At 40.8% G+C, this 24,936-nt stretch overlaps 2 protein-coding genes across 5 annotated transcripts in view; one reads left to right on the top strand and one right to left on the bottom strand.

Moving 5' to 3' along the window:
• LOC115676642 (RHOMBOID-like protein 12, mitochondrial) overlaps positions 1-14,081 on the bottom strand; it is a 90,833-nt gene extending 76,752 nt beyond the window's left edge. The window contains exons 1-8 of one of the 3 annotated variants that reach the window (XM_030599581.2): positions 13,516-14,069; positions 12,028-12,148; positions 11,794-11,913; positions 11,273-11,383; positions 11,145-11,189; positions 10,617-10,721; positions 10,486-10,527; positions 9,223-9,852 (exon numbers count right to left, since the gene is read on the bottom strand). In XM_030599581.2, coding sequence (XP_030455441.1) covers positions 9,763-9,852; positions 10,486-10,527; positions 10,617-10,721; positions 11,145-11,189; positions 11,273-11,383; positions 11,794-11,913; positions 12,028-12,148; positions 13,516-13,871 — 990 coding nt within the window. In that variant the 5' untranslated portion in view covers positions 13,872-14,069 and the 3' untranslated portion in view covers positions 9,223-9,762. Of the gene's footprint in view, positions 1-9,222; positions 9,853-10,485; positions 10,528-10,616; positions 10,722-11,144; positions 11,190-11,272; positions 11,384-11,793; positions 11,914-12,027; positions 12,149-13,515 lie in introns of those variants that run through there. The other 2 variants (XM_056319430.1, XM_056319431.1) reach the window with 2 other exon arrangements.
• Positions 14,082-15,075: 994 nt separating this feature from the next.
• Positions 15,076-19,554, top strand: LOC115676641 (transcription termination factor MTERF15, mitochondrial). 2 transcript variants are annotated; one of them, XM_056319218.1, is made up of 3 exons: positions 15,076-16,655; positions 16,776-18,356; positions 18,443-19,554. In XM_056319218.1, exon 1 carries the CDS (start codon positions 15,236-15,238, stop codon positions 16,568-16,570), a length of 1,335 nt encoding a protein of 444 aa, XP_056175193.1. In that variant the 5' UTR covers positions 15,076-15,235; the 3' UTR covers positions 16,571-16,655; positions 16,776-18,356; positions 18,443-19,554. The 2 variants fall into 2 exon arrangements, with proteins under 2 accessions (XP_056175193.1, XP_056175192.1); XM_056319217.1 differs by having other exon boundaries at positions 16,776-19,554.
• Positions 19,555-24,936: the final 5,382 nt, after the last annotated feature.

Genomic DNA, 24,936 nt, shown 5'->3' with positions numbered 1-24,936 from the left:
ACCCTGTCCAGAAGAAGATCCAAGGGAAGGAGCCCAAGGTTCAGTATCAATAGAAGCATGTAGACCCCGCAGTTCAGGATGGAGGTCATAGCAATAATCAACAGTATGCCCAGAAAGCTGGCAATGAGTACAAAAACGGTTCGCTCGACCACCACCACATGCTCCTCTAGAAGTATTACTACCACCACCACGAACGGCACCTCGGCCTTGAAAACCACGACCACGACCACGGTAAGAACTATCAGAATTCCATTGTCCACGGCCGTTAATACGACCACGAGTCCCTTGACCTCCACGAGCCACCATAGCACTACTATCTGAAATTACTGAAGTTTTGGGACTGGAAGTGTGACGAGCAGCTCGAGAATAAACTTCTTCAATGGAAGGAAGAGTGCTCTGAGAGGTAATCTGTTGACGAAGAGCACTATGATCTGGACCAAGACTACGAAGAAAGAGCACGGTTATCATGTCCGCTTCTCGTTGCTGCATCTGAGTAACTGTGGTAGCAGGTGGAAAATAAGACTTGAGGCGCTGATACAAAGATGCAAAACGAGCATAATGTTCTGCCAAACTAGCATCACCAATTTTGGCTTCAAATAGAGCCTCCCACATGTCACAAACTCGACTCATGTTATTCTGTCCAGAATACAGTAAAGCACACTTTGTCCATACCTCACGAGCTGTAGTGCAATCCATGAAAAGATGACGAATAGATTCAGTCATACTTCCCCATAAAAGTGTACGCAAAGTAGCATCTACGTACTTCCATTCATCTAGACTAGCTGAATCTGTAGATGGTTCTTCTTCAAGCCATCTAGACTGGCGATTAGAATAAATAAAAGTCGAAAGAGCCATCGATCAATAAGGGTAATTGGTACCGTCCAACTTGACCAAGGTACTGTGCAGATTAGTCATACTATAATATGAACCAAAAGATACTGAACTCAAAGAAGCACTAGAGGAGCCCAACCCCGAAGTAATAGACGGTGAATTAGATGAACCAGTAGACATCCTCACAAATCACTAATCACTGGAAACTTGACCCGCATATGTAATAAATAACACACCCCACTTATTATATAACTTCTGCAAGTATCCGCAAATCTCAGTAACCCCACATGTCACTCCAACTACAGAACACAAAATTCAGAGAACTGGCGCTTCAAAACATCACATTCAGCCAAAAGAACCAGTACCACCAAATTCAATGCTCCATCTTCACAAACCACAATGAAAAACAGCAAATTCAACTCCACAAATCACTTCCACACAATCCTCGGCCTCAGAAACTCCCCTGATAACATCGATTTCTGGGTTTCAATACATCAAAACACATGAGAGATCTGAGGCGAGTGATACCATGGTCAGACAACACTGATTTCTGACCTAGATGAGTTCCAGTAGCGTTATTCTTGGATTCGCCAGAGCTGGGCGACCCTGGATTGAGGTTGCCAGAGGTCGGCGGCCACGGATGGAGGTCGCCGGAGGTGCGCCGGAGCTAGGCGACCTTGGATGGAGGACGCGTCGCCGGCCCTGGGCGACGCCGGACTGAGGTCGCCGGACCTAGATCTCGCCGGATCTGAGGTCGCTGGACTAGATCTCACCGGATCTGAGGTCGCCGGCCCTGGGCGACGCTGGACGGAGGGTCGCCGGCCTTGGGTGACGCCGAACGGAGGGTCGCCGGCCTTGGGCGACGCCGGATGGAGGTCGCCGGAGGGAGATACAATGGGTCGCCGGCGAGATCTACAGTGGTGGTGGCTAGGGTTTACTGTGAGAAGGGTTGGGTTTAGGTTTTTTAATTTAGGCTCTGATACCATGTTAATGATAAAAGAGTAACTAGTTTATTTCAGAGATAACAAAGAGTATTTATAGGCTTAGGATTAAGCCTAATACATTTACACAAATATCCCCAACTTGCTAATACTCTAAAGTAATAAACCCAACAGCCACTTCGTGCAAACTAGCCAGAGCTTGCCTCTTCATTTCTGGGTCTTGCTCAATCTTCGTCCTTGTCAATGGATTCTTAACATAAAACCTCATGTCCTCCTTCCAATCCCATAACCTGGGCTTTGAGACAACAATGGCAGATCCATGAGGAAAAAAACTAATTTTGCACATCACAGAAAGATTCTTGACATGGCAATGGAGCTTTGTCAAGATCATGTCCAAATTGCTCTGCATAAATAGCTTCCCACCATAGGAATGCACCATGCATTTCTCAGCAAGGCCATGACACTCCCTGACTGTGAACATCATTTCTTGAGCCATGCCTGGAAGCTTAGTGCTCTGATCAGAGATGGCCAATGCAGAAGATATCTCCACGAACTTGTTCCGAATGAGTTGCCATCTCTCACTGTGACGACTTTGATTGAGTGAGAGAGGGAGGCGTACGAAGAAATTAACTTGATGGCTTGTTTCCTGGTGGGGTTTGGGTTGGCTGATTCTTGGAAACTCTGCTCTAGGAGTGATTGTATTTGAACTTCTTCAGCTTCTTCTTCCCCCATTTCTGCATCTACTAGTTGTTGTGGAAGAAGAACAATTTGTGAAGTCAGTGTCTGCAATTTGAGAGGGATCAAAGAGGATGAGACTTTATCTTTCAATTTTTGGAAGAAGCTGAATCAGCTTGTGTGTTCATTCATGCTAGCACAAGAATTTGAGTATTTGGACTAGGGTGTCATGTAAAAGTGACAGTTCATAGAACTGTAAGAATTGAATGGCAAATGGTAAATTCATATTCCGAACCTATTCAAGGCTGCAAATTTCCTTTTCATACTTTGCAAATTGAACATTTCCTTGGACAGATACAACTCTCTTCTCTGCACTGGCTTATTCTCGAACATGAATATGGCATTCCAACCTCAAAAAGCAGAACTAACTCAGATAAGAAAACGGATGTTTAGCTCAGAGCAATTTTCAGTGACAAACAGAGTCATCTCTCTTCATCGGTTCGGTACTGAAAGCCCCCAGAAATCACCCAAAAAAAAATGCAGAGACTACATTACCAACTTACCATTAAACAAATCCAAACATCTATTGGATATGATCTGAGCTGGAAAAGTGAACAAGCAGCGTTGAAACCCATTATCTAATCTCTCCTTTAAAATACAGTTTAACAAGAAAAAAACACATATCCATATTTACATCACAGAGAGACATCCAAATCTTCAAGTGTAAGAAAGTCATCGGGATCATACCCATCACCCTCGAGATCGGAGCGCATGAACTCCACTCCCGAGCTGCCACAGTCGACGGGCGAGTTCTCGGACGAATTCAAGAAACCGTCGCAGTCATCGTCGCTCACGCAGTACTCGAAGAGACTAAGAAAGTCGTCGGGAAATATAGCCATAGCCGTCAAGATCGGAGCGCGTGGGGATGGACTCCACTCCACTCCCGAACATCCACCGTCGGCGGCCAAGTCAGACTGTCAGAACTGGTAAGTATGTCAGGTCCCGTGGGACGTCCGTGTGGCTATACCATCACTGGTGTTCATTGCAGCAGAAAAGCCAACTCGGTGGCAGACTGGTCAACGAAGGCCCAAAGAAGAAGAAGAAGTCTCCCTCGACAAAGCCCTCTTATGGGCTCTTTGGGATTCCCTTAGATCACCGAATTAGGAATTTTCAAACTTTTTTATTTGTGTTAATATTTATGAAATCGGTGATTCATCCAATCGATTCCTTTTGTTATTAACACCCGATGTGGCACTGTTAAATTTAGAAATGGAGAAATCATATTAAATTATAAAAGTTCGACCTAACATAAGGGAAAAATAGCAGTGACATCAATGCTAGGACTTAGGAGGACTAAAAAGTTTCTTATTCTATGCTATTCTACGCGACGAGGAACGACATATATACTCGTATTTATATCACGAGCGAACATCCAAATCATCAAGTGTAACAAAGAGGTCGGGATTATATCCATAGCCCTCAAGATCGGAGCGCGTGGGCTCCTTTCCTGAGCTTCCACCGTCGATGGATGAGTTCTCCGGCAAAGTCAATAAACCATTGCGGACGAATTCTTCGGAGAGATTAAGAAAGTCGTCGGGATCGAACCCACAACCCTCAAGATCGGAGCGCATGGGGATGGACTCCACTCCCAAACTTCCACCGGCGGCGGCCAAGTTGACCGGCGAAGTCAAGAAACTATCGCGATCCCTGTTGCGGGCGCAGTTCTCGAAATGAGCCAAAAGCGAAGGACAAGAAACTTCGAAACTCTCTAAAAGCGAATGGATCTCCTCGTCATACAAATCTTCATAATCATGACCAGCTCCAGCTCCAGAATCTCCACTAGCACCGGCCTTAACCGATGGGTTGTTCTTCAAATCCTTCAACTTCTTGCGCACACAATCGAGAATGGCCTCGTACTTCATGATCAAGGACACGAAGTCCTCCTTCGTCACGCAAGACTCATACTCTTTCTCGAGCCAGTCCACCCACTCTCTTAGACTCATTAGCGGCATCACGTCGCCATTGCAACGGAGATAGTCGAAGATTATATCTTCGACGGAGGGGTCGCCGAAAGAGTGGAGCCTGCCCGTGCTGGAGAAGACAATGACTGCGGTGCGAGCGCCGGTGAGTTCGCAAAGGGCGGAGGCCTTCTTGAAGAGCCCCTCACGCCTCTTCGAGAACGTCACGCGCCGCTTGGCCGGGTCGTCGATCTTGGTGATTTCCGTTCGCCGGCGCTGAACCGTTAACAGCGAAGTATGCAAATGTTTTTCGCTCGGAGAGGGCATGGGCGCGCGGGCACGCATGCCCAAGCGAGTTTGCAGATTTGTTGGTTTTCTTGGAGGGAGAGAGGGTGATGAACGAGTTCGCATGGTTCTGGAATTTCTTGGAGAAAGAGAGAGAGGAGGAGAGTGAAGAGGTTTGTGGTATGAAATGAGAATAGTATATGGAGCGATTTGGAAAGATTGTTGTTTGATGAATCTGGCTTTGAGTTTGATGTTTTGAGATGCTATAAAGAACGAGGCAAGTGCCTGTATTTATAGGCCATAATGCAATGAACATCAATATCGAGTATCGCTACCACACCCGTCACTTGGATTTGGATTATAGTGATGACCTTGGAGGTGTAAAAAAGGGCCATTAAGTGTCGTTACCATACCCCTCACTTGGAATTCGTAAAAAAGGTCTTCAAGTGTAGCTACCACACCCCTCACTTGGATTTGGATTATAGTGATGACCTTAGAGGTGTAAAAAAAGGTCATCAAGTGTCGCTACCATACCCCTCACTTGGAATTCGTAAAAAAAAGTCTTCAAGAGTAGCTACTACACCCCTCACTTGGATTTTGGATTAAGGAGGTGTAAAAAAAGATCATCAAGTGTCTCTACCACACCCCTCACTTGGATTTGGAGTATAGTGATAACATTAAAGGTGTAAAAAAAAGTCATCAAGTGTCGCTACCACACCCCTCACTTGGAATTCGTTAAAAAAGGTCTTCAAGTGTAGCTACCACACCCCTCACTTGGATTTTGGATTAAGGAGGTGTAAAAAACGGTCATCAAGTGTCGCTACCACACATCTCACTTGGAATTCATGAAAAAAAGGTCATTAAGTGTCTCTACCACGCCCCTCACTTGGATTTGGTTTATAGTGATAACCTTAGAGGTGTAAAAAAAGGTCATCAAGTGTCGCTACCACACCCCTCACTTGGAATTCGTTAAAAAAAGGTCTTCAAGTGTAGCTACCACACCCCTCACTTGGATTTTGGATTAAGGAGGTGTAAAAAAAGGTCATCAAGTGTCGCTACCACACATCTCACTTGGAATTCATTAAAAAAGGTCATTAAGTGTCGCTACCACGCCCCTCACTTGGATTTGGATTATAGTAATGACCTTAGAGGTGTAAAAAAAGGTCATCAAGTGTCGCTACTACACCCCTCACTTGGAATTCGTAAAAAAAAGTCTTCAAGTGTAACTACCACACCCCTCACTTGGATTTTGGATTAAGGAGGTGTAAAAGAAGGTCATCAAGTGTCGCTACCACACATCTCACTTGGAATTCATTAAAAAAGGTCATTTAGTGTCGCTACCACGCCCCTCACTTGGATTTGGATTATAGTAATGACCTTAGAGGTGTAAAAAAAGGTCATCAAGTGTCGCTACCACACCCCTCACTTGGAATTCGTAAAAAAAAGTCTTCAAGTGTAGCTACCACACCCCTCACTTGGATTTTGGATTAAGGAGGTGTAAAAAAAGGTCATCAAGTGTCGCTACCACACATCTCACTTGGAATTCATTAAAAAAGGTCATTTAGTGTCGCTACCACGCCCCTCACTTGGATTTGGATTATAGTAATGACCTTAGAGGTGTAAAAAAAGGTCATCAAGTGTCGCTACCACACCCCTCACTTGGAATTCGTAAAAAAAAGTCTTCAAGTGTGGCTACCACACCCCTCACTTGGATTTTGGATTAAGGAGGTGTAAAAAAAGGTCATCAAGTGTCGCTACCACACCCCTCACTTGGAATTCATTAAAAAAGGTCATTAAGTGTCGCTACCACACCCCTCACTTGGATTTAGATTATAGTGATGACCTTAGAGGTGTAAAAAATGATCATCAAGTGTCGCTACCACACCCCTCATTTTTTACACCTCTCACTTGGATTTGTGTCACTATCACCCTCCTCACTTGGATTTGAATTGTAGTGATGACTTTAGAGGTGTAAAAAATTAGGGGTGTGGTAGCGACACTCGATGTTGATCTTCGTTGCATTATGGTGCTGGGAGTCTCTATGCATATAGTTCTAATTTCTTTATTATTATTATTGTTATTATTTTGGGGGTCATAGCATTGACCATGCTCGTCAACGGTTGGAAACTTGATGTTGCATTAATCCACACACCGAGAGATGGAAATTTCGAACCCGACCAATACAACTTCGAGAGAAATCGAAGCCGCTTTTACGTGGCATTTGACCAAATTCATAAGACCTGTCCAAGGTTAAATACTACATGCTGGCTGAACAAAGAATTTTTGACAAACGCATTTCGAGATTTTTTTTTTTTTGTATTTTCCAGTATTCGGGTATTATTATCATTTTCTTTTCTTTTCTTTTCGTCTATGCCACCGTAGTCATGAAATTCCGTTGTTCTAAATTCACCGGGTATTAAACATTAAGTTGAAGGAGCTATTGGGACAAACCAATATATCACAAATATGTCGCATTTCGGGGGTAAAATATCATCCAATTTGGAGGAAAATCTATCAAGCTGGAAAATTAATCTAAATCAGTCAAGGTCAGTGCTAGTGGTAATTCTGGACTCAGATGTCAAAAATTTTGGAACAATTCTAATTTTTCATACTTTCAACTTGACCTATGTAGATCGTCGAACTACGTGCCGGAACTTTTTACTTTTGTTAATTAAATACTTTGCCCGTCATGATATGTGAAATTGGTAATTCGTCCAATCAATTCCTTTTACCATTGACACCCGACGTGGCAACTGAAAGTAAAGAAATCACTTTAAACTATAAAATTCAATTTAACAGAAGATGAGAGGAAAAAAATATAGTGACATGATAGGAGGAGAGAGAGCATGGCTATCGACCGTCGTATTCCATTGATATCCCATCATGACCTTGCCACCATCTAGTCCACCGCCATCGTTGAGCTTAGTGGATCCTATCGTGAGGTTAAACGAGGTAAACTTATCACAAAAATTTTGTATCGAAATTTTTTAAAAGAATGTTGGTCCGTTTGTCTACATTTATGATTTTTTTTTCTTTTTATTCTCTTAAAAAATTTGAATATGGAAAAACCTTTGAATAAAAATGTATGACAAGCTATATTTTCATTTCTTAAGGGGTCAATATTTCGTGTAAAATAGTTATAATAATTGTAACATTTGATTAAAGGAATAAAGGTTTTGAAAATAAACGACCCTCTAAATAAAAAATATAATACCCAGCTAAAAATTGTACTCTAATGTATAAGACATTTTTTTTTGGTCGAATAATCTATAAGACATTACAATGCAAGATATTACACGTTCTCTCTTCTCATGGTTCAAGGTTCTTCGTGAGGCATCATCTCGTAAAACCATACATAGACAAAACCCACTTAAATATCACGTGCAAATCTCAATTGACACTAAAGCTCCATTTATTTCACAAAAATGAATAATTCGAAAAAAAATTTACTAAAAATGATCTCTTAAATCTCTTACAAAAAATGAATAAAAGAAAAATATTTCATTGTCCAAGAAAATATTTGGACATAAATTATTGGTGATAATGAAAATATTTTTCATTGACTAATTATTTTAAGTGATATAAGCGATTATTTTTAGAAAAATATATTTCAAATCATTCATTCTCCACGAAATAAATAAAGCCTAAGTACTCACATTTCTAGTTTATGCGCTGTATTTTCCTTCACTCGTAATCGTCCTAGTCTCTTGTTGTCGTAATAACCCTTGTTCTGTTTGACAAATAGGGGCTTTGAGGTCTAGAGCTCTAGGAAAAGGAAGAATATATGCTTACCAGAAGTACTAACAAAGTGATTGGAGGGCTCAACGGCGGAACATTTCTTCGGATCACTCTTCTGATTGGTGAATTATATAAGTTGTGAACATCCCCCACATGCAAAATTAGTCAAATATAACTATTGGTGATGCCCATGGTTGTAATCCACCAATTAGAAAGGTGCTTGGAAGAAACTTCGGAAAACATGGTATAATATTTACTGTCATCAGCCATTCCATTTAAGCAAAACATTATCAAAGATTATTGCATATACATGATTCATCGGCATTTAACTTTTTCGACATAATATGATTTGGTAAAGACATTAATATGGTTCTGTGTAAACAGAAAGCACTATTGTAAAGCACAAGGACTTTGGTAAGACCAATTACAAAATTTCACTTCTATGTTTTAAACCCAATGGGATTTTGAGAAATGGATGGATAATTTGATTTTAGAAGCCCAAGAGACCGTAATCATCAGTGACAAAGGAAAAGCTCTCTCTTCCTTGAATAATATGCGTTTAGATGCTTTGGATATTTATGAGCCCAGCAAATCTCGATCGTTGAATAATTATACCCCACATAAAACCCATATGATCCAAAGAATAAGATCTGTCGGATTCATGTGCACCTGAAGGCAAATATAGCTTTTCTGAGAATGGTTAGATGTTTCTAGTAAACAGACCCATCTAAATGACTTGCTATGCTTCGGGACGTAAAACTTCCAAGAAATATGGCAGTTGTTGGAGAGCTCACTACGAAATAATTCAAAATAAATACTCTTGCATATCCTGATACAACCTGCTTTGTTGGCCTTTTTGAAAGATACTTTCACATCAAAGTGCTCTGTAACAGAGTGATTAACAATGACTATCAGGCTAATACTTCCCACATCAAAGTGCTCTGTAACAGAGTGATTAACAATGACTATCAGGCTGATACTTCCCAGTGCAGAATCAACAGAAGATCTCAGCAAATTTTCGGGCCATGCATACAGCAAACAAATACCGGCAAATGACTAACAGCTCTTGTGAACGTCAAATTGTCCAAAGACTGTCTAACTATGTACGTCAAACTGACACGTGCCCAGAGTAATGCTCCCTGCACAGTAGTCATCCATTGTTATGTCATCTCTTTCCGGCATTTGACAAAAATCTCCGGAGCCGTTCTGCTAGCTGCTATATAAATTCAACACCTTGGAGGCAATCAACTTGACACCCACTTCATAAAAATGAAGCAGCAGAACAAAAAAAAAAATCAACTATCCTGTCGAAATCAACATGAGAAGCTGAAGATTTAAAACCGCCCTTTCCTGAGTCGGGCCCATGTGATAGCTGCAACTGCAGCTCCTCCCAAGTGAGCCGATCCCGATATCTCACTGTCTCCCTGAACCAACCAAAAACATACGATTACAACTTCAGGCTAGATGGTCCAAAACAATTATACAAGTCTACAGGCAGTTTGTACACAACAAATTCAGAAAATTTCCTCAGATTGCAGAGGACAGAGTATCACTTCCATTTCCAACGCCCATGCACTTAAACGGCCTCTCATTTTCTTTGATGAAGGTGTTCTAAATTCAGAATTAGTCTGCTCATGCTGCTATACTACCAAGACTGTTCATTCCCGACCATTGCCAAGGGCAGCTGTTTACAAACTATTCTGAGTTCTAAATTAGGAGAAAGTATATCGGTGATACCATGCCATTGACGATGTGGTGTCACATCCAATCAATATTCACAATTGTTAAGCAAAACCACGAACTTGGCAACTTTGATATCATCGTTGCAAGAGATACTTTTTTATTATATATGATGCAATCAAGCTTTACACTAGTTATCCTATGACCATACATCAATCCTGACGACACTACAACATATCAATCGCTGTTCTATATCCAATTGAGGGATTAACTGACCAAAATGTTCATCATCATAGAAAGAGTGAAGTAATTCAACGAAAAGATTAGGTGGTCATACAGAAAAATAAAAAAGAATAAGAAGAAGAATTGATGGATACCTCAATCATCCTCAACACATCTTTGCCGACCAGAAAAATTCCCTAACAAGTAATTAAAATTTGATTTAGAGAGATATCGAAACTAATTCCCCAAATAAACAACATTATCAATAAAACCATGGAAGTCTTACCAGTAAGATGGCAGGAACGGGAATGATAAAGTCGAAGTAGAGTGTGGCTTTTGGAAAGAGAAATATATCAAGCAGCATGATAGCATTGACCGCTCCACTAGCTCCCTTAAAGGATATCACAAGTCAGATAAAACTCAAGCATGCAACATGCAAGTTAAATCACATAAAAGTTGCAGGTTCCAAGGCTATTCCCCCAATCAAGCCCAGGTTTCAGAGAGTAACATCACACACTTGCAGCACTGAGAGGCATGCTTTACTTCTGATCATGTCTACGAGCATTGTTTGGATTATAGATGACGCACCTCTACATAATGTATGAAAGATAAGAAGCCCTATTTCATGTTTTGGGACTAGAAACTGCAATCACCTATCTCAGACTAAAGCACGACTTTTCTAGACCACTTCAGATCATCGACAAACTCACATATAAAGACTTGGAATGAACTAAAAGTGGACGGGACAGGACGTCACTACTGGATTTACATAAATTACTGTCCATCTCTATAGTAGTGCTCTATTTACACATACCAATCCTGGCATTCTTGAAGGGTCTATGCTGAACATTCCTTGACCCTGCAAAGTTTGAGGAAATCAAAATTTGCATTGACTACAAGTACACAAAATAATTCTGCACAATTTCCATAAATTGAGTTTACCTTCGACTGTGAATGCATGAAAGCATGGTGCACCAAATAGAACATTGAACCACCAAAAGCCCCAGCCAGATACAACCTTAACAAGAATTCTGGTCCGAAATTTCTCCCAATCTAACCATGCAACCATTTGAAAGGTGCATAATCAATCAAAGAAAAGTAAAAACACAGGATATTATCCATCAAATAGAAAAATCAAACAACCAAAGTAAGGTATCTACTTATGTTGAGGCACAAGACCACAAACGGTACATTCTACCTAACATATTTCATATAAAGGTCCCCATTGAAAACATAAACAGAAGAGAAAGAAATCTCTCTCTCCCCAAAAAACTTGCCATCCTTCCTTGAAAATTGCATAAAAGTTACAGTCTTTCTACTGTTAAAGCTTCAGAATGAATATAAGCAGTTCTCCAAATCCAAATTAACACAAGTATTAAATAGTCAGCAAAAATAAAACTTTTGAGGGAAAAAGGGATCCTATCTGAAAGGACATAAGAAGATGAAAAGGTGTTAAGCCATACATTGTACCCGAAAAAGTAAAGTCCAATCATGTTGTAGATTAAATGCTCCATAGTCATATGGCTGAAAGCAGAAGTTATCATCGTGTGCAGACGACCGCTCTTAAAGTTGTCTAAGGAAATCTGCACCGAAGAATGACAGATTCAGTTAGATTGAGAAATGAAAATTTATAATTAGATCAGCGCCTTCAGCTCTGGTCTCATAGGAGACCTTTAATTCTAGGACAGAGATCTTACAGTGAAGTTTTTCATCATAAAACTACGATCAGCAATTTGCCATAGCATAAAAACAGCAACATTTGCAATTATCAACCCCAGAACCACATTGTCATTTGTTAGCCTTCTAAACCATGATTTCCTGCAGATGGGAAAACAAAAATACCCTCGAAAATTATGCTTTAGCTACATGAACCTACAATCAAGTGAACTTGAATCATAACAAAATGTTTCCACTGGATGGTCGAAACCATAAATCCTAACCCAGGAAAGTCAATGAACGCTCATTTGTACGGCCCTAGAAAGCAGCTTATGCAGTAGCCCTCACCTTCAGTTAAGTTTGTTACAAGGGCTAATTGAAACACTTACAAAGCATTTTTCTCGTGTGGCCATTTAATTTCTCATCAATAAGTGGCAGCAGACGAAGCGATCACCTAAAGTACTGTATCCGACTAGCCTTCCCTTTCTCTGTCTGTCACCTAGGCTAAGAAACAATAGAATTTAGGAGTTTGCAACACTCTTCCTTTTCTTTTTCTTGCATTATACCATTCACTCACTGATTGTTAAGCATGCCCCAAAGCTACCATTTGCTGTACGCAAGATCACAAAGAGGACAGCTAAAAGTTTGCAACGATCTTCGTTTTCTTTTTCTTGCTCTATACCATTCACTCACTGATTGTTAAGCATGCCCCAAAGCTACCATCTGCTGTACGCAAGATCACAAAGAGGACAGCTAAAAGCAATTGATTCGTTGATATTTTCATAGTGAGGGTTGAGAAATCCACTTGGCCTATCCTTACGCCTAATGTCGAAACTGATCCCCCTCTGACAACTATATTTGGTTTGAGTCCTAATAGTGCAACAGGCAAATCATAATCCAATTTGAATACGAGACTGAACTTGAATGGCAAATGGTAAATTTATATTCCGAACCAATTCAAGGTTGCAAATTTCCTTTCCATACTTCACAAGTTGAATATTTCCTTGGACAGATATAACTCTCTTTTCTGCTTTGGCTTATTCTGGAACATAAAGATGACATTCTAATGTCAAGAAGCAGAACTAAACAGAGATAAGGGAACGGATATTCACCCTTTTCGTTTATTTGCCCATTACATAAGAATTAGAATCCAATGAGTATTGTTAGTTTGAAAGTGAGTATAGCTCATAGCAATTTTCAGTAGCAAGACAGTGACAAACACAGTCATCTCTCTTCATTGGTCCACTCTCGGAAGAAAAAGAAAAAGGTCAGTTCGGTAATGGAAGCCCCTGAATCCCCAAGCTAAAAGAAAATGCAGAGGATCCATTACCAATTTACCATCAAACAAATCCGAACTTGTGCTAGATATGATCTGAACTGAAAAATTGAACAACCAGCGTAAAAACCCATTACCAAATCTCTATGTTAATCATCATTATCTCGCCCCCTAGTGATACAAAACCTAACAAAGATCAAGAATCCCCCCAAAACCAAGAATGACGAAACAGAGAACACTCGGGAACACTGACCAGCCGCGTCTATAGGAGTCGAAGCTGCCGCTGAATCCAGAACGCGAGTTGAAAGGCGAAGGCGCCCTGTAAAACCCAGCTCCGGAATTCACGAGCCTCTCGAGCGGCGACCTTAGAAGGGCACTCGAATGAGCCGACACTGGGGCGTTTCTCGCCTGGACCCGCCATGGTGCGTCGCCGGAGAAGAAGGAACGGGGCCAAGAGACGCCGACCTCGGCGCGGCTCGGCCTGGCGACAGTGGAGGAGCCGCAGAGGCGGGAATGGCCAAGGAACGAAGACGTCGAGGCGGCGGCGGCGGTGCCGGAGAGCTTTCTTGAGAGGCTCGAAGCGAGATTGAGAGAGACGAGCCTCTGCATCGTTCCCCTTGGAATCAAAAAGTGCGTCTCTTTTTGAATCAAGAACTCAAATTCAGAGGATGCAGAGCCATTTTACTATGAAAGTTTCGGTTTTTTTAAGGATCGAGATTTCGGGCACGACCGAAATTAAGGTTTGATGAACTTTTAGATTCTTGAATGTGAGCATCGTGCAATGCCGGCTTGATGAAATCAATCGAGAATGCAAAAGTCAAAAGAATAAAAGATTTTGACCATAGTGTGATGTTCTAACAAATTGAAATTGAAACGTCTTCCGGAAATTTTATCTTAATTTCTAAGTACATCGTTAGAAGAAAGATCACAAAGTGGGCCCCTGACGTGCGAGAATTCAAGCCCAGACGGCGTTCTTAACGAAGGGATAATGACACAAATGATTCTTAAACTTTGGCCCAACGTTTAACGTGATCTCTAAACTTTTTATATGTTCAATGTGATCCATTGAAAATTTTCATATAATTTAAGAACTGCATTGAACATGTACTAAAAATTCAAAGATCACATTGAATAAACTAAAAGAGTTCGGACCACATTACACATTAAGATAAAGTTCAAGAATCACATTAAATAAATTAAAAGTTTACAGATCACATTGTTTAGGGATCATTTATGTTACTTTTCCCTTAACGAAGGATACTGAATTCCTGATGAATGTGTCGGGTTTCTACAAATAAAAGAATTTATAAAAAAAAAAACCTACTTTTCGTCACCGTACCTTCATTATTTTCTTTTATCAGGTTTTAGGACCTTCAACTTTTTTAATCAAGTACTCATACTTATAAATATTATATAATCAAATATTTCACTCAAAATCTGATCAAATTCAATCGATGTGCCCCCCCGGATCGCGAGGTGAATTAGATAGCGCCTACATGGACACCCCCCGTGAGTTTGTTGCCAACGAATGGATTAACTTTCTTTGATTTATCCTTGATGCTTCGTGGTTGGTGTCCAAGGTCACACCGTAACAAATTTGGTCGGATTTTATGTAAAAAGGATTTGATTGGACATTTTGTATAAATAAGAGGATTTAATTAAAAAAAGTTAAAAATATAGGGGCTTGATTAGCATAGTAAGAAAAGGCAAAATTTTTTGGTTAAAAGAAGAGAGGAAAAAAAAAGAAAAAAACACTGTAGTTTCTCAGTTGAGCTCTCTGCGCATCTTGAGCGGCGGCGGCGGCGGCGGCGGCGGCGACGACGAAATTGAGGCGGCGGTTCGCGGCGAGAGCGGCGCCGCGGGGAGAGACCGTGAGCTCGGTAACCCACGTACAGCCGAGCCCGGAAGCAGGCCATCATCGCGCCAGCGAGCTCAGGCGAGAAGAAAACGGAGCCTTCGTCCTCTTCGACCAGATGAGGCCGCGGCCGAAACTGCCGGCGTTCTGCGAAACGGGACGGCGTTATCTCTCCGGAAGCGTCGCCGGCGGCTCCTCGAGCCCGAACCCACGACTCCTTTCGCAGACCCAGTACAGGAAGCAGGTCTCCCTCGCGAATCTCTTCCAAAGGTACGGTTTTTCTCCGTCCCAGTCGCCTGAATTCCTCGCAAAGAATCGGTTCTTGCTGAATGCTAGCTTGCCCGACACCGAGAGATCGCTGAGCATTTTGTCCTCGCTCAAGATACCCAACGAAATGGTGGTCTCTGTGATGAGTCGGTGTCCTGGGGTTTTGGAACATGAGTTCCTGAGGAGATGGGAGGTGGTTTTTCGGGAGTTTGGCTTTCTTGGTGTTTCCTCTGCTGGCATTATGAGTACCCTCCAGGTTTCTAGGAAATTCAACGTCGGTCCGGAAAGGTTCGGTAGTATTTTCAAAGCTTTGAAGGGTTTAGGAGTTCAGGATTGCACTTATTGCAGGATATTGGAGGAGTTTCCTGAAGTTATTGCAATGTGGGAGAGTGAAATTTCGAGGAAAGTCGATTTCTTGGAGGGAATCGGCATACCGAATGCTGCGATGGACCGTGTGTTTTGCGCTTTTCCTGGCATTTTGGGATTGAGCGTGGAGGATCGATTGAAGCCGCTGATTGTTGAGTTTAGGCATTTGGGTTTTGATAAAGGCGTGGCTCGGGAAGAGATTCTTAGAGAGCCTAGAGTTCTCGGCATGGAGCTTGGGGAACTCTCGCGTTGCTTGGAACTGCTGCGGACTTTGAAATGCCGAGAGCCGATTAAAGCAAAGATTTTGAGTGGAGGTGAATTCAGAGCTGGGTTCCAAGTGAAATTGAGGCTCGACTGCTTGTGCAGGCATGGTTTGATTCGCAGAGATGCTTTTAAAGTGTTGTGGAAAGAGCCGAGATTGATTGTATATCAGACAGGGGAGATTGAGAGGAAGATTGATTTCTTGGTAAACAATATGAACTATGATGTCGAGTGTCTAGTTGAGGTACCTGAGTATTTAGGCGTGGATTTTAAAAAACAGATCCTTCCTCGATACAATGTGATTGAGTACTTAAGATCCGTCGGGGGACTAGGCGATCCAGTAGGCCTGAAAAATTTGATAAAGCCTAGCAGGCTAAAATTTTACAACTTGTATGTCAAGCCATATCCAGAGTGCGAAAAGATTTTCAGAAGATATGAAGGAGACGAAGCTAAGAAGCGGCATCCAGTGGGACTGTGGAAGCTCTTCAAACCACAAAAGTATCCCCAGTCCAAGGATGATGCAGAAAACATAAGGTCCTTTATGGAGTTGGGTGGCTAGGATGGGAAAGTTGTAGCATCTCATCCATTAATATACTTCAAACTGAGGATCGTGAGTGGCTCACATCTATGTGAACCATCTACGGGTATGTAAATCAACTTTACGCAGGACCCAGCGTATCTGGCATATTCTGAAGTCGGGATCAGTTCTTTAGAGCCTTGATTTAACCAGATTAGGAATTGACACGTGGATGTTACATCTCTAGGTACCACATCAGCATGGTCATTTATAACCGGGGTTTGACACTCAATTGTTGCATCTCTAGGAAACGCGTCATCGGCAAGTATCAATTTGTTCTTGCTATACGGAGGAGACGTCGAACAAGACCCATTCTGCTCTTCTTCATTCTGGTCAAGTTGCTTATAGACTGCTTTCTTCAAAACTAAGTGAAACTGATAAAATGAGTTAAAAGTCATTTTGCAACACAATATTAAAGATATATATGCAGGTGGATTGTGAAAAACATTTTGATTTTCTAGTTTTTATTCTGTGGCACTAATTTTATAGATGTGTTTAGCCCTAAACTCTTGTCCTTTGTTTTGTACTTTATTACTTTGTCAAATTTTGTCTCATGGACTTGATCTTTTTTTACTTTACCTTATCAATTCTTGTAAGATGGAGTTGCTCGTGTAGCGAAGCTTATTCTTGTAAAATCTGTTGGTGAGGCTGTCAATTCTGTGTTATGTGTGAGGCCTTTCAGAAAATTTTTTAACATGCCCAGTCCCAAAACTGTTGCTTTAGTGGGAACTAATAAACTTGATGCTTTAGTTTTAATTCATTTCTATTGGAGGTATTTGTGATATTTATATCTATCGTGGCTTATATATCTGTATTCTTGTAAGCTGGAGTTGCTACTGTAGCGAAGCTTATTCTTGTAAAATCTGTTGGTGAGGCTGTCAATTCTGTTGTATGTACGAGGCCTTTCAGAAAAAATTTTAACGTGCCCGGTCCCAAAATTGTTGCTTTAGTGGGAACTAATAAACTTGATACTTTAGTTTTAATTCATTTCTAATGGAGGTATTTGTGATATTTATATCTATCATGGCTTATATATCCGTATCTTTACTTCTATAAAACAGTATTCAGTGGACAAACTTGCTTGTTGTTTCTAAGTTCACAATATCCTTGATGTTTTACTTGCAATTGTATAATATATCAAGTTATGATCCCATATCAAGAAATTAACCAACGAAGTATGTACAAATTATGCAAATGCGACGTATTTTTTACTGTTCAGCAAGTGTATTATTGATGATAGGTAATAATAATACGCAGCTCCCGAGACTCATGTAGGAGCAGCTTTGCATGTAGTCTCATCATTTCAAGGCTTCTTAGAGTGTTAAGTCCTTTCTCCTATCAGGATAGACTGATTGGATAATTTTTGCAAGTGACAATGTGAGCTTAATAACAGGGCAGGATTTTTCTTTATATTGCTTTTCGTCATTTGCAGCTTTATTTACTAACTTTGATAGCCCTTATACACCTATACACCTATAACTGTGCTGTCAGCCTGATAAAATGTCAAAATATGCAACGAACTCTGGAGACAGGAATCTTTAATCTACTACATTATTATATTGGACCATGTAGGCCTTTTCCTCAAGGATAGATAATTTGGTGAATTTTCTCTCTCTTTAGACCTGACAAATGCATTCCGGTTGTTTGGTCTGCTTAATCCCATTATGGTATATGTTGATGGGGTTTTAGTTGTTGTCATAACACAGAAGGTGAGATGCAAGGGAAGTTTCAAATGGTGGTTGTCAGGCATACTGGCCATGCCATTCAGGTTTACATGACTCCCCAATGTTAAATTGCTTTTTAGTCTAGATTTGTCTTTATGATATTAAAAATTTTAATGCGGACAATATACAGGTGGATATACATGATGAATACGCTAGACTGATGGTTAATTTATTTCTCGCAACAGAATAGGCCCTCATGGAGTCAAGGTAAATAACTATGCGGAGCTTTTAGCTTTTTGCATTCAGTTTTAGAGTTGAGGCATTGTTACTATGATCTCCTTACTCCAATTATATGGAGGCACTGCCTGAATGATGTAGAAAATAATGAATTAATGCATGAAAATTTGGAATTAATATGAAGCAGATGAATTTGTTTGATCTATTGAATACTCTGTGACAAAAAGAAAAAACAAACGAATGCTCAAATGGAGTCACCTGTAAATGCTGTTATAACTCATGGTGTCAAATTTACAAGCATGACTAGGAAATTTGATCTTACCTAGCTGTGATTAGAACTGGTAGTTTTGGTTCAGTTTCAGGGTCAGGAAACCTGTAGAAGTACTCTGTTCAGTTTGGGTGTCGGGAGAAACCCGTACCGGATTGTTGACTGGGTAATGTTAAAAATCCCAAGTTTAGGTAAAACAATGGGGAAAAATATTCGGATTTCCCGGACTAGATCTATCTGAAATGCAGTTGAATCTGACTTGGTTGTCGAACAATTGAGAGACGTAGTGAAGTGAATTGGTCAATCTCTCTAATGTCACTTCGGTGTAAGCAACCATTGACTGCAGCTTTTTGCCAACCTGGGACGACCATATTCTTATTTCCGGTGCATACAGTTATAAATTGCAACAGTTTTCTGCTTAACACTATCCTGATATATGCTGCAGATCCCGGGATTCAGCCATGGAGATCTTGAATCGAGAGTGCCATCGATGGCTGAAGGCTGCGACAACCTTGTGGTACAAGAGTACTAGATATCGCCTTGCATCTTGAGTTTATTCCTTTTCACTTCATTCTTTGGCGGAAATGGGAACAGCAGCTCATATTGAGGTTAACTTGCATAGAGTTAGGAGTCCGTATTACTGGACTTATCAAATTCATCATCTCCGTCGTCGATGATGGTCTCACATCCGGGAGTTTGTTTCTGAAGTTGCCTCTAATAATACAAACAAGGAGCTTTGCCAGTGTCCCAATGCCTGGTTCTTGTGATTGAGTAAATGAAGGCTGCAGTTTCTAGCTCATGGTCCGTACATAATCTTTCTTGGTAGTTAGTCGTGAAGTCGGATAATTGTGCCCGTGTGTTAAGGGATTTCGTCGATCTAGTCGCTTGCTTTGACAGTATGCTCCGCCTGTTCTAATAATATGCTCCACCGTGACGTGGTCTCTCTTTTTGTTACATTGCCTTGTGTGACATTCTATCCATCTAAATCTTCATTTTTCCTAGAGAATCAAAGATGATCTTTACCAAGAGACGACACACGCGTTGTCCACTCTACACAGTGGATCTGTCGTAGGGTAGGTATCAACCATTTGAGCCACTGTCTGTATGTAATGCAGCATTTGGTTCAAATGGGAGTTCAAATTTGCCACCACAGCAAACAACAAATTCTGAAGCTGCCGATCAAGACAGATCTCAGCTTCAGACAAGTTCATGGGCTTACCAGGGCAGATCCGACCCTCGATTTCCCGATCGATTCGTGAACTTCTCCAGGCTCGAATTTGTTCGCATACGGCCAAGCCGTCTCATTGCGGATTACGGCCCACACAGTCGACATCGCCATGTGCTCGCAGACATGAGGTGTCGGCCGAGCCCATTGGAGATCCGATCCAGGCATCCACTTTAGGCGTGTGTGTTCCCAGTGACCACCACTGACCAGTTGACCTTGACCACCGTGTACAGTCTAGCCCACTGCAAAAAGGCCATTTCGTGACTGCTTTTTTTGCTGGTAATTGGTAAGTTAGGAATAATTTTAGAGAATGAGTGAGCTCGCAGGCTTGAGGGAACACCATTTCTCGACTTATCAAAAAGGAGAAAGAACGACCATTTCTTGTTTGCAATTGCAAATTCTATTCCTGAATAAAGGCGAAAAATAAAAACAAAAGGAATTTTCGGCTGTATTTGGTCGGCCAGATATAACTCCAAATTACATCATATATGATGACATTTGGGGTGACGCGAAATCTAAATATGTCTGAATATTATCCGAATATGATCCAAATAAAAAGGTCTCACCTTGATAGGATATAATTAGGATATGTTCGGATGTTGCCTTGAAGCTCTTCTCTCTCCCCTCTGCCCACCCATAAGCGCCACCCACAGCCTCCGTAGCCACTATTTCATGCATGCAGATACCATTGTCTCGGTGATTTTGACCTGCCCATTGCAATTGTCGCCGCCGACGATCGAGGCAGTGAATGAAGACATTGGTGCCGCATGTCCTTGACGGGCTCTAGCTCCGTCTCCATGAGAGCACGGTGGCAGTGGGCGGTCGCCCTGGTGCTAAGCTCGATGATGAGCCTGAGCTCCGTCTCATTGCCACCGACGAGGCTTGTCATGGTGACAAGCTTTAGAGGATGACATCAAGATCTCGGCCCAAATCTTGTTGGTGCAATTAGGATCGTGCCGAGATTTGGAGTTCACTAATATATTACAACACAATGGACTTTAATAGACAGATATAAAGTTCTTCCATGGCGAAGCTTGACTCAACATTGGCCACGGAGGAGATCCTTTATAGTTGAGCTTAACTCGATGGTCACGGAGCTCAATGGCCATGAGATCAGGAGGCCAATGGACACTCGAGCTCGAGGAGAGAGAGAGAGAGAGAGAGAGAGAGAGAGAGAGAGGTGGTGGGGGTGACGGTACTTGGTGTCAACGGCAGCTTAATAGGTGGCAGCAGAATGGTAACGGCGACGTCGACCGAGGGTTGATGACAAGGGCGTAGAGATAAAGGGGGAAGAGAGAAGAATTCCGTGTTCGGGTAAAACAGTACCATGTTTATATCTATGTTATATACGGACATTTACTAAGAACATTGCAAATCTTTTAATATCCTTGTTCCGTCCAACTCAATCTTAGCAGGCGAAAGTATCCGAGCAATCAAACGTAACCTGAAGTTAACGAAGGGAAAAATGCAGGATAGGACAAGGACAGCAGGCAATATTGGTCAACGTGCGAAAGAAGACCAATGGCAGATACGTACGTTACATATATTCAGATTCGGGGAGTTTCGCAGTGGGTGCGCAAAGAACAGAATAAGACCAATCGACCCTATCCTCGGGTACAGACAATCAGTTCAATGGGCCAAACTAACGACACAAGAGAGACAAAGCCAAAGGAAAAGGGAAAAGAAGCCGAGAGAATTGCATCGAAGATTTGCTCGCCAAAGGGAAAATAGGGTTGGGAAGATATTCCTCCAAGAGGAAATGTATCAAGATGCTGCATATGTGGGGAAGAACAGGAAGACGAAAAAAGAAGATAGAACCCGAGAAGAGAGACGCAGAATTCTCCAGAAAAAAGTCATTAGACAGTGACGAATTCGGGGAAGCGTCAGTGGGAAAGAACTATTTTGAGTTCACAATAGTGGTAAATTCGCGCTTTTGGTACGATGAGAATATCATGTTTAAGGTTTACCACGCTTTTGGTACGATGAGAATATCATGTTTAAGGTTTCGGATTTGTTCGCGTGCCGCTACCCACTTGCAAGGTCGTCGCCACTGTCCCGCCGTGGTGTTTGTGGGGAGTCCGAAACCCGCGCGATCCATCTAAGTTTGAGCCCGTCTTTCGCATATTAAGCGAGAGTTATTGAAATCGAGGAAAGACTGAGGAATCGCACCCTGAGCTTCAACCAGCAAATAAAGATCTGGACCCTTTTGACTAATCGCCATTGCGGCGCCTCAAAGGCATTTGTTAAGTAGCTAATTAGGAGCATCTTACAATTTTCAACACGCTTTCCTTTTTCATCTTTAAGCCCTCCGTACTTATTAACATGGACCGACCTATTTGAAAGTGACAGTTTTCTCTTTAAGCTTGCAAAATGTTGAAACGATCCAGAAGAGAGAAATGGTGACCACCGAGCATGGTAGATCTAGCGGCAAAAGGGTCTCATTGCCGTGAGTAAAGAGGGGTCACTATGTTGTAAGTTCAAGTCACGTGTGAGTGAACCTCTGACTAGCTTGTGCCTTGGGTCTTTGCTACTTTATAGGAAGAGAGTTTTTGACTCCTGACGTTGAAAGGGCTGCGATGGTAGACTCGTATATATAAAGTGAACTAAGTAATTATAATTCAAATTGAACATTTTGTTGAGTATGGGACCCTTAATGCATGGAAGATATCGCACGGAAGAGCCCATCCTACCCTTTGACTTATAAAAAAGAAAAATAGAAGAGGGGGTCGGCCATCTTAATTGACAATACTTGATACAAATTTGCACGACTATTTATGGAACTGTTGTACCCCGGTCTCTAATTAGCGTATGATAACTTCTTTCGTCTTACACCATAATCGAAATTCCATTTAGCTTTCATACAAATCAGACCCATCATTTCGCTTGGCCGAGCAAGTATTTCTGATGACATCGCGCTTTAGAATGCGTTGAGTTTATGTGATCCCGGTTCAAGTAAAAAAAAGAGCTTCACAACCAAACTTTTTCCTTAACTTTTATTTAGTGCGAAATTATCTAAAATCATTCAATGGGTATAAAAATTTACCTTAAATTGACGTCTGATTTTTTTCAATATTTTCAAAATGACTTTTTTATCTTCAAAATTTGTAAAAAAAAAAACAAGTGAAATCTGCTCAAACAAAGCAAATCCAAACAGGATGTAACTACAGACCAAAAAAAATAAAACAGGATGTAACTTGGGTTGAGCTAATAAAAAGAAGTGGTTGAAAGTTTTTTACCCCCTGGACGTTGAATGACAAATGTACCCCTGGAGCTCCGTTTCTTTCATGTCGTTTTACATAAGAACCACCTTTGGGTAGAGAATTACGAATCTGCCACGGTATTGGAGTGGTAACTAGATGGTTGGTTGGGAACTGGAGGATCTGCTGTTTCGTTCGTTTGTTATGGAACCAAATCCTCTGTCAGCCGCAAAAACAAACCTATGATGTGTCCCACCTCCTCTTCGGACTTGGGAAAATACTAAATTCCAATTTCTCCTTTCTTCGAACCAAATTCTTCTTTTTTTTGGTCAAACATTTCTTTCTGAAAAGGGTCATGATAAATACTTGCTATAATGTTTTTCTAAATGGCAAAAGTCACCGAAAAACCTAAATTATCCCAATTGTGACATATTTACTTTAAACTTTTTTTCTATGACAACAAAAAAAGAAAATTATACCTGTGTGACATATTTTTCCTCCGTCAAAATTCTGTCGATGAGAACCGTTTAGACACATGGACGCTAGAAAGCAAAATGTATTGAGACGATACTCACGTATAAGTGAAATAATGACGACATTGTTTTGGCAGAAAAATCATTTGATAAAAACTTGATAGAGGGTAAATGTGTCACATATGTATAAGTTTAGGGTTTTTAATATCACAAGAAAAAAATTAAGATAATGTGTCACAGAAAGCATAGTTTGGAGTTTTTTACGTCATAAAAAAGTTCTGATAGATGTATCATAATAAGCATAATTTGAGTTTTTTTTTTTGTAACTTTTTCCCTTTTCGAAATGGTAGTTTAAAAGGATGGCTATTTAAGCATTTTTTATGATGGCGAAAAAATCCGATTTTTCAAAATATTAATTGTAGCTATCGCAAGAAAGCTGATGCATTGAAGGTGTGGGTTTTTTTTTATATATATATACTTGATTGCTTAATGGAATTTCAAGAGGGCTATTCAGTAAAATTTAAAGGAAATTAATGAAGATTAATTATTCTAAATAGGCAGTCTCACTTTCATGATATATAGTCAAGAGTCATTTTGGATGATGAGATCAACTCAATTAATTCAACGTAGAGACATCATGATCAATAATAATAACGTACGCAAAAGATATTGACATACTGTCTAATCATCGATCTAAATCTGAAATAAAAAATGAGATATACTTTCAAAAGTCTCTTATTTGAATAATTAGTCGGTTATTGTAGAATTCAAAATTGATATGATGACCTTGATATGGTGCCCTGAAGCTAAACACAACAATGTTGTCGTGCTAGTTAACAACCTCGGATTTGGAAGATCAATTGTTAATTGGGAGATAAGAGATACTTTATATCACCGAATTAAAATGTACTACTATTAGTCTAGTCGTCGTCGAATCACTCACATGACAACCTTGTCATTTATGATCTCACGGAATTTTAGAAGTGCCCCAATCATGATCCGATGATATTAATCACGTGCCTCCGAAAATATGAAGCAGAGATGATCACTAGCTCGGCCACCTCGATGGATATGGTTCCAAGTAATTATTAATGATATTGGGCAAGCTGTTTTTGTTTCTTTTTTTTTTTTATCTCATTCTAAATCTAGTTAAGATTGTATAGACTTTTTAAAGCATGTGTTCAAGCGGTGAGACAAAAACTCCAAATCCATGCACATTAAATTAAAGAGCAAAGAGTTACAAACACCAAATAAACTTGAGATATGAAGTGTGCGAAACCTAGC

The sequence above is a fragment of the Syzygium oleosum genome, unplaced genomic scaffold (assembly GCF_021117445.2).
Source record: "Syzygium oleosum isolate NSW1041296 unplaced genomic scaffold, Sole_v2.1 Sole_v2.17, whole genome shotgun sequence".
Taxonomy (NCBI): Eukaryota; Viridiplantae; Streptophyta; class Magnoliopsida; order Myrtales; family Myrtaceae; genus Syzygium; species Syzygium oleosum.
The sequence above is the reverse complement of the archived record's forward strand: the minus strand, read 5'-3'. Positions and strand labels throughout refer to the sequence as shown.

Coding starts and splice junctions, on each gene's coding strand:
- LOC115676641 (XM_056319218.1), top strand. CDS start 15,236: ATGAGGCCGCGGCCGAAACTGCCGGCGTTCTGCGAAACGGGACGGCGT.